We start from the raw sequence: 12,506 nt of genomic DNA on the forward strand, positions 1-12,506 counted from the left end.
AGTCAAGGGAAAAGATGACTATCTCACATTGTAAGCTCATTTGCAGGTACGGGAACAAATTATCCTGGGCATTAACTTGCTAGAACAACTAATTCATGGGGCCAGTGGGGATGATTGCACGGAGAGTGACATGTTGGGGGATCTGAGGACACAGAGCGTGCAAGTTCAAGTAAGAGTGATAAGGCTGTGTTCCAGGTAGAAAGAATACTTTATGCAAACTATTTGCACAGGAGCTAAAAATACAGTTTTCTCTATTATTTTACAGTTTACATATACACAAAATCCAATTATTTAAAATAATTATGTATGACTTGTATAACTTCCCCAAAACAATCAAAATAGACCTTTAACTTAAAAATTTTTTAAAAATACATTTCACATATAAAAATGACAGAGACTAATATGATAAACATCTATTGAGCCTGTCACCACTCATCTTAAGGAATCTAATGGTAAGAACATAAGTGAATTCCTCTGTTACTGTTTCCTGAGCCGGTTACTCTTCCCACATCCGATGTCCCTGTCCATTCAAAAGAGATAACTACTCTCTGAATTTGGTGTTTAACTTTGCTCATAAAAATAAATCTGCTTATAAAAATAAATGAAAAAAACCATCAGACTGCTTTTTTTAAGAAAACTAGCATATTTTAATGATCTGCTTCAAAAGAAGGTTTAAAAATAATTTGCACACTTTTATTTCTTCATTTAACAAATATTGATTGAGAGACTACTATGTACCTGGCATTGTAACGGTGATCAAAAAATTTCTGTTATAAGATATATCATATGCATAGGCCAACGAAACTCTTGGCACATTGTTATTCATGTTAAACAAATATATAGACATTAAATATAACTGTGCCAGAGTGGCCATATATAGAAACACGAGTTGTTGTTTATGTGGTTGGTATTATTTGTAGGACATTAACAATGCCCTTTGGCCAAAAGTAGACCATACTTTTTTAAATGCAATTTTACAGTTAATAATTTATTTTTAACATTCAACTCACTTCTTGAGGGCAATTACTGGGACAGTCTTGTTTGCATCAGTAGCATTGAACATAGGCTGGTAAAGGGTATTTGAATCAAGTGGAGTTGGAGTGAACATTGTCAAAGGGGAATGGTGGAGGAAAATGTAGACTGTTCACCTCTAACATTGGCTACTTGAGTTAGTGAAAGATCATAAATAAATCTCAAAGAAGCATCAGGCATAAGGAAAGCTTGCTTTCAAGAGTTTACAGTGTAAATTCTAGTACAACATGTTATATGTAACTAGTCTTTCCATAATGAAGTTCATTTGGGAACAACTAAGACATGAATCAATTTTCTTTTCAAAGAATGCTTCAGGAGCCCCATTAGTCCTTACAGAAATTCCTTCCTGCAATATTTCGAGCACAAACCCCGATTCATTCTTGAAGTATGTGAGGCTTCTCCACAAACAAAACATTTCTTTGAGAAAATATCACTACCACTGTTGAATAGTGCTGGCCCAGTCATAGGTTATAATTTTTCTCACATGATACACATTTGATTGAGTTGACTCAACTAATGAGTTCTACATTTCATTACCAAATATGGCTCTTTTCATTAGTCCCCCCACAGATTCCATGTTTTGAAAGATTTTAGACACCAAATTGCTTTTATTAACATCATCATTAATTTGGTTTCCTCTTAAACGAATCAGGGACCTCTCAGTAAGAGCTCTGATGAGCATGAGATAACCATGTTGTCACCCAGAGTTGGCCTTATTCTTGAGCAGTGCAACAAATGTCAATGTGTTAACCTAGGCAGTCTTATAAAAATTCATTGAAATGGAATTGTTATTTTTTTAACATAATGAAAAAAGACCAGGATTTTCATTGCTACCCTAGAAAGCACCTCTCATTCCTCTTTCAGGAATCTTCCATCCCCAAATGATATCACAATATGCATTATTTCCATGATTATAATTAATCCTTTTACTTTTCTATTTTTTTCAGGGTGGGGAAGTCAAAGCTCAAAAGTACAAATTCATCATAACACATGGCTTCATTTTCCTGGACATAACCTGAGATGGATTCTTACATTTGCTCTTCTCTTTGTGCATGTTTGTGAAATAGCAGAAGGCATTGTTTCTGACTCGTAAGTGATTCAACATAGTTAATACGATTACAACTATACTAGTGAGTATATTGATATGATTGGTACTTAAGAGCATACCAAGTCAGGCTTAACCCTTCAGTTATAACTCATTAGGAACAACAGCTGTCACTCATTTTATAGCAGTCCTGCTTATCTGTGATTTCATTTACCCATGATCAACCGAAGTCTGGAAGCAAATGGTCCTCCTTCTGATGATGGGTAGTCAGAAGGTCAGTCTACTAACGCTGCATCACAAGGCCTATGCCATTCACCTCACTTCATCTCATCATGTAGATATTTTTCTCATCTAACATCATCACAAGAAGAAAGGTGAATACAGTACAATAAATTATCTTGAGAGAGAGGGAGTCACATAACTCTTACTACAATATATTGTTATAATTATTCTATTTTATTATTATCAGTTGTTAATCTCTTACAGTGTCTAATCTATACATTAAACTTTATCATAGGTATGTATGTATAAGAAAAACATAGTATAGGGGCGCCTGGGTGGCTCAGTCATTAAGCGTCTGCCTTCGGCTCAGGTCATGATCCCAGGGTCCTGGAATCGGGCCCCATATCGGGCTCCCTGCTCAGCGGGAGGCCTGCTTCTCCCTCTACCACTCCCCCCTGCTTGTGTTCCCTCTCTTGCTGTGTCTCTCTCTGTCAAATAAATAAATAAAATCTTTAAAAACAAAAAACAACAAAAAAAGAAAAACATAGTACATATAGGACTCGGTACTATCTGTGATTTCAGGCATTCACTGAGGTCTAGGAACATATCCCCCGCAGATAAGAGGGGGACTGCTGCATTTGATAAGCATGTGTTTTGTCTGTATTTTTGTGTTGCCACGTAATTTCTCTGATAACAAAAATTCAGGTCTCTGTGACTTATGCTTATTCATGTGCTGTTTCTTTGTTCCTTCATCTGTGTAGCTCTTGCAGAAAGTTCTCTCCTTTTAAACATTTTGCTGTTTACTTTACCTATCAATGTAAGTATACATAGAAAGATTGTCTATATTGACATATAGCTCAAATAGCTATATATTTACATATAAATATATAACCAGTTCCCAGAGTTTGTTTTATAAAGAAGCAAAGATAGATGAGGCAGGCATTAAAGAAGTCTGAGAACCAGTGAGGATGTAGCCACAAATTGAGGCAAAACACAACTGTTTTAAAATCAAGATTTGCCATAAAACCCATATTTTTGAAGGAGTTGAAGGAATTTTGTCATTCTTATAAAAGAAGTTTGCATTAAGCAGTTAGAATATAATGCATTCTACTTATAAACCTGAACATAATGTGGGAAAAATATTTTTATCATGTATTAACAAAAAATAGGAAATAATTTTGATAAGCAATATCAAATAAGAGAATTTTGATTATGAAATTATGCTAAATAGTGCACCATCAATTAAAGAACTGATATGAAAAGTTCTTAAGAGTTTTTAAAAAGAAAGCTCAAAAATCATTTTTCTTTTATTAATAGGGACCTCCCCTGACATCTGTTTATGTTTTTCTGTTGCAATTAATGAGGAATGAAACTTCTGAGCTTTTGTTATGGAGCCAACTATTTTGTAATGTTTTATGACAGTTCTTTGCATGGATGTGCACGTCTTAGTTTCTGATAAAAAGAAAAATCAGGGACTCTGTTGATATTGCATGCCTTCAAGCATTTAGAAGCTTGATTGGCTATTATCTTATTGATTACTGTTTAAAACCCTTTGGTGTATTTGTATTCTATTGTATTAACATAGGCAATTCTAGTTTTTGTTTTTAATCCCTTAATATACAAGCTGACTCTGTGTGTTTCTGTGTGTATGTATAAGATGGATCAGTCCAACATTTCCTAAAAACTTGACACCATGTAGGCAAGAATGTCTCCTTCTTTCCAGCCTCATGATTGTTGTATAGATTCAGTCAGAGACTTAGAGGCTGGGCTAAGAAGGGTGAAGACATATGCTAACGGCAGAAACTTGTTTTATAGTAGTAATGATATAAAAGGCCCATCCTGAAATCAAGTAGAAATGTACTCTTGATTTGTGTTACTCCCTCCCATTCCTTAGCTGCAGACTGCTGACTGCTTCCCCTTAGTCTTTTATTTATTTGTTTGTTTATTTATTATTTTAATTAACATATTATGTATTATTTGTTTCAGGGGTACAGGTCTGTGATTCATCAGTCTTATATAATACCCAATGCTCATTACAGCACATACCTTCCCCAATGTTCATCCCTTACCCTTTTTATCCAAGCTTCTCAAAAATCATTTTCCAATGATTCCTGAACTCCAAAATTTAGTTTACTTTCTTGCTTGCCTTATCCTATTCTGGCAACTGCTTGTACAAGAATGCCAGTGAACATTAAAGACACTTTAATGAACAGCTTTTCTTCCTTATCATACTTATTACATTCGACATTGCTGATCATTGCTTCCTTCCTTCTTTTTCTTTTTTTTTTTTCTCATTAAGGTTTTGTTTTATTGGGTCTCAAAATTCTGTGACAGATTTTTGGTCAAGTTGTTTCCATTAAAAAGTACTGATTTTAAAAACTAATAACTTAAAACTGCCACACACACACACACACACACACGCACAAATGGTCCACAAAACAAAAAAACAAATGGTCCAGAAAACCTTCCTTCTTTTTCTTTAACAAAATATTTATGAACTATTCTTTGCTGAAAATGTAACATATGCTCATTATAATTAGTGAAACAATGCAAAGACTTTCCTAATTGAATATTTGATTTTCTTTTTTAGTAATACAAATATTAAAGCTATTCATTTTTCTTTTGAAACATCCTTACCTGTTTTGCACAGATTTTTGTTAAGAAATGTCCTCTTTTTTATTTCTATTTAAATAGTTTGTGGTTCTGCTTTAGATACTCTCCTACATCTAGGAATCATTTTCAGTTTGCTTTTTAGTCTAATATGATTGATTTATTAGTAGATCATATAATTGGTTAAACAAATACCTTTTAGGACTCATTAGCATTTCCATTTTAGTTAAATATTTGATTATTTTATATGGTTTTAATGAGAATTAGAAAATAATATATTTGTTTTGTTGGAGACAAAATTTTATTGAGTTTACTGATTGGATTACCCAAGTTTTACGTGTTGATTATTTTTATACTATTTAATTCATCAAATTCTAAAAATGTGTATTAAAGTTTTCACTATTATTATGTTTTCATTTCAGCTTTTATTTTTATCATTTTGTCTTTTTTGATATTATTTTTTTTGTCCTCCATGATGAATGCATTTTGATTTTCTTCTTTACTTTCTGAGTAAAGATTTTCTGCTATAATGGGATGTGTGTGCTTCTACCAGAACCTCGAGGTCTGCGAGTCACACTCTAAAAATAACAGAGCTTAAGGGAAAGAATAGGGTTGGGACACCACTCAAAACTTGTGCAGCTTTGTAAGTAGACAACTAACAATATAATAGCAATCCTAATAAAAAGACTAGCATGGTTAAAAGACCCATGAAATCCCTAACAAAGAAATGCCACAATAAGTATAAAACTTTACTGTAGCTGTTGCTATCTTTATTCATTCCTTACTATATTGTCTTCCTTAATGTTGTTTTGTCATTTTTTTCTAACTTCTTGAATTGACTACATAATTTATTTATTATAATGTTTTCTCATTGAATATGTTTAAAGTTAGTTATAAACTTTCTTCTGAGTATGGTTTTGACCACATTTATTTATAGGCCTTGATAGGTAGTATGCTCATTTTTAAATTTCCTAAATATTAGGCAAGTGATTTTTAAAATTTTTTCTTTGGTTCCATAGTAAAAGAATACTGGAAGCATTTCTTAATTTCCGTGCTGATGAAATATTTACTTCCTACTTTTTCTTTTTGACCATTTTGAACTATTTCTGGGGGGTGTTGTATACCATATGGACATGGTAACAAAAATGTGAAAGTACCACGATAGCATAAAAGCTGGTTTAAAAACTACCCATCACTCCCCAGAAATAGTTCAAATCACTTGCCTAATATGGTGTATATCACTGGTCATGTTCCAAATCTCTGCATACACTGGGCCTATTAGACAACTCCCTTTGCATGTTTAATAGACACCTTCACGGTCTGCATGGCCTTGCTGGAACTTACTAGCTTCTTTTCTCCAAACTGCTCATCTTCTTCAAGACTTAAGTGGTTACCCACCATCCACCTAGCCCCCTTGGGAATTATTCTTTATGTCTCCTTCACCATCACCCTAAAACCCTAACACTATTAAAGTCCTGTCCATTTTAACAATGAATATTTTCCAGATGTTGTATTACTTCCTTGTTTTTGCTGCCAAAGCTTAGTTCAGGCTTCCATCATCTCTCACCTGGCCTATACCCATAATTTGCTAACTGCTTTTTTTTCCTTCTATGTCTCTTTCCTCTCCTCAGAGGCACACACTACCTATCAACTCCATCATCTGTGTTATTACCAGATTGATTTGTCTAAAACCCCCGAAAATCTGACCATACCACTTACCTGTTAAAATATTTCGATTTTCCAAAAGATTAGATTCCAGCTCTTTACCATGTCATAAGAGCTTTTCACCGTGCATCCTATATGAAACTTTCTATTTGAGAATATTAAACTACTTGGAATTTTGAACATGTCACACAGTTTTGTGCTCCTATGTATTTACACATTCTGTTCCCTATTTTTAAAGTGCTCTTCTACCATGTTCCTGACTAGTGGATTCCCTTTCATATTTCAGTTTCCACCTTCCACCATATCTTGAAGTGTCTTTCCCAAATGCTCCTCCTTCCCCCACTCTCAAACTAGTCACTCTCTATACCTTTTATGTACGAATGTATTTAAGTAATTTGAGAAAAGTTAAATGTTTTACTAGGTGGCGTTATTAATGTAAATGAGTTGAGGGCTGTCTACCATGCAAATCTGGTTTTGTCATGTTTCCAATCCATGTGAAGCTCTCTATTGCCCTCAGAGTGAAATCTAATCTCTTTTCCATCATATTCAGTTGCGTGTGATACACTGAAACATGTCTGGGTCCTCTGCCTGGAACCGTCGGCCTTCTTCCTCCTCTGGGTAGCATCCCTTAGTCTTAGGGCCTCAGTGCAGAAGTCGGTTCCTTCACAAAGCTTTCTCTTCCTCAGATGCTGGCCCTGCATGCGCTTATAGTCCCTTCACCTGTGTGATCATTTCCTATTTCCTACTGTTATCCCCAGGAGACTCTAGGGCTTGTGACCCCCGATACTCTATCTTGTTGTGTTCACTGTTGCATCCTGACATCTAATAGTGCCTGGACACAGCAAACACACGTGTGTTGAATGCATCAATGCCAATGGTGAAATCACTAAGGGCCATAAAGTTTAGGAAAACTATCAAAGGAATAAATGTACTTTTCTTGTACATTGGAGTTCATATCCATGTGGTTGTTTTCTGTCGCTTTAGGTGTTAACTTATTTCAGCAGTTCTGCCCTTCAGTAGAGGAGACGTTCCATGTTTGCTCTTGTTGTGAGTATTTAAGGGCTTGTTTAGCCATGGTACCCGGTCCTCTGTGTCGGGGATAAATCCTTCTGGCGGAATTATGTCTCCCAACGTAGTCTTCCTTTGCATTGTTCTCTTAGCAACGACTACTGCATTCTGATTTTAAGTATCTTATTTGTAAGAGAAAGTTTTAATGGACAATTTGGAAACAAAGTGAGAACTGTCTGGAACCTTCAGCTCTGAACACTGATTCTGTCCCGCTCTCCGTAGGCGGCGGGAGTCGCGGCATCTCCACCTCTTCATGCCGGCTGTGATGGGATTTGTCGCCACTACAACATCAATAGTATATTATCATAACATTGAAACATCAAATTTTCCTAAATTACTCTTAGGTAAGTATGATCAAGTGTCCTCCTCCTTCCCCAGAGCTATTTTTCTTTCTCTTTCTAGTAAACGCTGGGGCTGGGACTGGGGAGCAGGGGAAAACCACAATAGTTAATTCTTCTATAGTCTACTGGTGAATGGGGAAGATGAAGATAAACTGAGTGCTCTGGGCTGTGAAAACTCTCTTCCCCCAGGACATCCATCCTCCACTAGATGCCCCTCGTGATGTGTTGGTGTGTGGCAGGGGGACCGGGGGAGGGGTGTGCTGGCCTTCTGGCTTGCAGAGACTCTACTCTAAGAATTGAGCCCTTGCCCGGTCCTGCCCCAGGAGCAAGTCAGTGCATCTAGCTCTCTGCGTTTCTGCCTCTGTCTTGGGGTCCTGAGGCATTTTCTGAAGGTCCCAACTTTTCAGCGATGCTGCGGCAATGTCACATTCTTCGTAGCCCTGTTGCCCAGGCATGGGGGACCCAGTGCAGCAGAGTCTGTTTCGCAGCGTGCTGGAAACTGTACTGTCCTGAGAAGCAGTGTCCTCAAAGCACGGCCCCTCACATCTGCTTCATGCCTAACCTTTTCTTTTTCAGCCTCTCTTGCCTCTTTGTCCTGTGGAAAATAAGAGGCTATCTAAAGTGTTCTAATTTTATTTTTGCCTGCCATGGTAATAATATCGCTTATCCCAATTAGTTGTATTTAATACTCTGACCAATCCTTGCATTCCGTGGTGTATACTTTTAGAAAGAGAGCTAAGATGAAGGTGTAGAACATGGATCATGGCAGGGCTTCAAGGCCTGTAAATATCCTAAAATTGCAGGCAGAGTCTTGTGTGTTTGTGTGAATGAACACTTACAATTTTGCAAAGTACGGAGAGTGCACTTGATTGTTAAATGATGAAAGTGATGTTGATTACTGATATAGAAATTTGGAAAAGTAATAATTAAACCACACAGATATTTTATTTGCTTGTCCAGAAGACATTGAAATTTAAAATGAATTAAAGGAAAATACTGAAATTTTTTTTTAAAGATTTTATTTATTTATTTATCTGAGAGAGAATGGGAGACAGAGAGCATGAGAGGGGGGATGATCAGAGGGAGAAACAGACCCCCCGCTGAGTGGGGAGCCCGATGTGGGACTCGATCCCGGGACTCCAGAATCATGACCTGAGCCGAAGGCAGTTGCTTAACCAACTGAGCCACCCAGGCACCCAAAAAATACTGAATATTTAATTCTGTGTTGCACCACGTTATGTGATTTGGCAAAGGCAATCTAAGTACAAACAAGTAGACTGGGTTAAATATCAATTTAAAAGGCTTGTCAAAGTCTGAATTATCTTAAAAAAAAAAGCTGTTTAGTACAACATGAAAGGCAGATATTATCAAAGAAATCTTTTTTTGAAAACGCTAAGAAAAAAGAGTGAAATTTTTAGCAGGCAAAACCAAAAAAAAAATACATATGTACTGTTGGAAATCCAATGTTAGACATTTAAGTTTCTGAAAAATTGATGATGAATAAGATATAAGTTATAAGATGTAATTAGAAGGGAAATGTGCATTTTCATAATATTTTGAAGGAGACGTGGTCAGAAGCTGGCTGTAGATAGAAGGCAGAGGGCACAATTAGATCATACTGCTGGAAGGACTTATGGAGATAAAAGATAGTCTAAATTTCTCATTATTTTAGGAGAGAAATATTTGGGCCTAGAAAAATTACATTTATTTTCAGATTACAAAACTAGTAATTTTGTCCCAACATTATATTATGAACATCACCAAACATACAGAAAGTTGAAAAGAACCAAGTGAATACTCATAAATACCTAATACGTAGATTCTTTAATTTCTGTTTTATTCTATTTGTTTGATCACATTTCTGTATCTTTCTATCCCTCCATCCATTGGGCTTATTTTTTATACATTTTAAAGTAAATTGCAGACATTAATATACTTCACCTCCTAATTATTTCAGCATGCAAATCATTAACTAGAGTTAAATTTTTCTACAGTTGTTTTTGTGAGATAAAATTTACCTGTTGCGATTCATCAGTCTTACACAATTCACTGATGAATCACAGACCTGTACCTCTGAAACAAATAATACAAAATATGTTAAAAATAAAAAAGATAGTAGGAAGGGAAAAATGAAGGGGGGGAAATTGGAGGGGGAGACGAACCATGAGAGACTATGGACTCTGAGAAACAAACTGAGGGTTCTAGAGGGGAGGGGGTGGGGGGATGGGTTAGCCTGGTGATGGGTATTAAAGAGGGCACATTCTGCATGGAGGACTGGGTGTTATACGCAAACAATGAATCATGGAACACTACATCAAAAACTAATGATGTAATGTATGGTGATTAACATAACAAAAAATAATAAAAAAATTTACGTGCTGAAGTGTAGAAATCTTAATTTGCTGAATACTCACACCTGTCTAACCCTATCATGCTATAGAACAGTGCCATCATCCATGAAACTTTTCTTGTGTCAATCCTCACTTTCATCTCCACAGAGGCAAAAATCTAATCTGATTTTTTCCCCATCATAGATAGGATTTGCCTGTTCTATATTTCACATAAATTGAATCATGCAGTATAAATTCTTTTGTGTAATACTTCTTTCTGTCAGTGTGATTTTTTTTGAGGCTCACCCATAATATAGTATAGATCAGTATTTTGTTCTTGTAATTGTTGGGTATTATTCCATTGTATAAAGATTCCCCAGTTTTCTGTTCTCTTGACAATAATACCTGGACTATTTCCAGGTTTTGGCTATCATGAAAAAATAGCTGGTATAAACATCCATGTGCAAGTCTTTCCGTGGCTATATGTTTTTTATTTCCTTTGAGTAAATATCTAGGAGTGGAATTGCTGGGTCATAGGGTATATAGGTAAATGTTAATATTTTGTTAAGAACCCACAGGATCTTTTCCCAAAGTGGTTTACTTTACATACTCGCTAATAATGTGTAGGAATCCCAGTGTTTCCACATGCTCACCAACATTTGATGATTTGATCTTTCTAATATAGCCATGCTGGTGGGTGTGTACTGATAATTCATTGTGGTTTGAGTTTGCATTTCCCTGATGGCTAATGATGTTGAGCACTTTTTGATAAGTTTATTAGCCATTTGTTATATTTGTAAAGTAGCTATAGCATATCTTTTGCCCATTTTTTATTGGGTTACATTTTTATTATTGAGTTGCAGGAGTACTTTGTATATACTAAATATTAGTATGGCATTGGATACATGTTTTGAGAATATTTTCCTTCCAGTCTGTGGCATGCATATTAGGATCTTTTGGTGAGCAGAAGATTTTAATTTTGATGTAGCATAATTTATCATTTTTTCATGCATAATTATTGTTTTCTGTGTCTTAAGAAATTTTTGCTTCTGCTCAAAATATGTTTCCCTCATATTCTCCTGTTTTTTGTTTTTTTTTTTAGGAGCTTTATAGTTTTAGTTTTTATTTTTAGGACTGTGATCCATTTAAAATTAATTGTGTATATGATGTAAGGCTGGTGCCAAGGCTCTTTTTTCCCAAATGGATACCCATGTGTTCCAGCAGCCATTTGTGGAATAGACTTTCCATTTCTCATTAGGTTGAGTTGGGACCTTTGTAAAATATTTGAATCAAATTAACATTTTAGTCTGATCTATTTCTCCGCTCTGTAGTTTCTGTTCCTTTGATCTGTTTGTGAGTTTTATGAGATTATCATTCTGTCTTAATCTGATTACTATTGGTTTGGAGGTCTTGAAATCATATAGTGTACCCATACGACTTGTTTTCTTTGCTTTTCTCCCAAGATTGCCTTGGATATTCTAGTTCTTTTGTATTGTCATATATAGTTAGAATCAGGTTGTCAATTTCTACCAAACAAAAAAATCTCAGTAGGATTATGATAAGGATTGCACTGAGTGTTTAGAACAATTTGGAGAATTGACATCTTAACAATATTAAGTTCCACAGTCTGTTTGTTCTTCATTTACTTAGGTCTTCTTTCATTTCCCTTAGCAAAATATTTTGAGGGTAGAGGTTTTCCATGTCTTGTTAAATTACTAGCTTTTTTGTTTTCCCACTGCTATTATAAATAGAGTTGTATTTTAAATTTCATTTTCCAATTGCTTCTGTCATATATATAAAATACAGTTGATTTTGTATATTGATCTTATATTTTGAAACCTTGGAAATTTACTCATGACTTCTAATTATTGCTTTGTAGGTTTCTTGGCATTTTCTATATACACAAATCTATCATTTGAAAATAGAGACAGTTATACTTATTTCTTTTTGAACTTTATGCTTTTTTTCACCATATTGCAATAATTAAGACCTCCAGTAAAATGCAGAATATACATGGAAAGTGTGAAATCTTTGTCTAATGCCCAATTTTAGGGGAAACATGGTCAATATTTCATAATTAATTATAAAGTTAATTGTAGGCTTTTCATAGAAGACCTTTATCAGGTGAGTAAGTTTTCCTCTATTCAGAGCTTTCTCAGAGTTGTTTTTTTTTTTTTTTAAATCATGAATAGG

The 12,506-nt window shown here is 35.2% G+C and overlaps 1 protein-coding gene across 10 annotated transcripts in view; it reads left to right on the top strand.

Annotated features, from left to right (window-relative positions):
• Positions 1-12,506, top strand: part of ABCC9 (ATP binding cassette subfamily C member 9) — a 153,512-nt gene that overhangs the window by 22,761 nt on the left and 118,245 nt on the right. For 9 of the 10 annotated variants that reach the window (XM_035028090.1, XM_035028088.1, XM_035028086.1 and 6 more), the window contains 2 exons: positions 1,980-2,121; positions 7,865-7,986. In XM_035028090.1, the coding sequence (XP_034883981.1) occupies positions 1,980-2,121; positions 7,865-7,986 (264 nt within the window). Of the gene's footprint in view, positions 1-1,979; positions 2,122-7,558; positions 7,622-7,864; positions 7,987-12,506 lie in introns of those variants that run through there. The other variant, XM_035028093.1, reaches the window with a different exon arrangement.

This window comes from Mirounga leonina, unplaced genomic scaffold (genome assembly GCF_011800145.1).
Source record: "Mirounga leonina isolate KUSES-001 unplaced genomic scaffold, KU_Mleo_1.0 Mir_201, whole genome shotgun sequence".
NCBI classification, from domain to species: Eukaryota; Metazoa; Chordata; class Mammalia; order Carnivora; family Phocidae; genus Mirounga; species Mirounga leonina.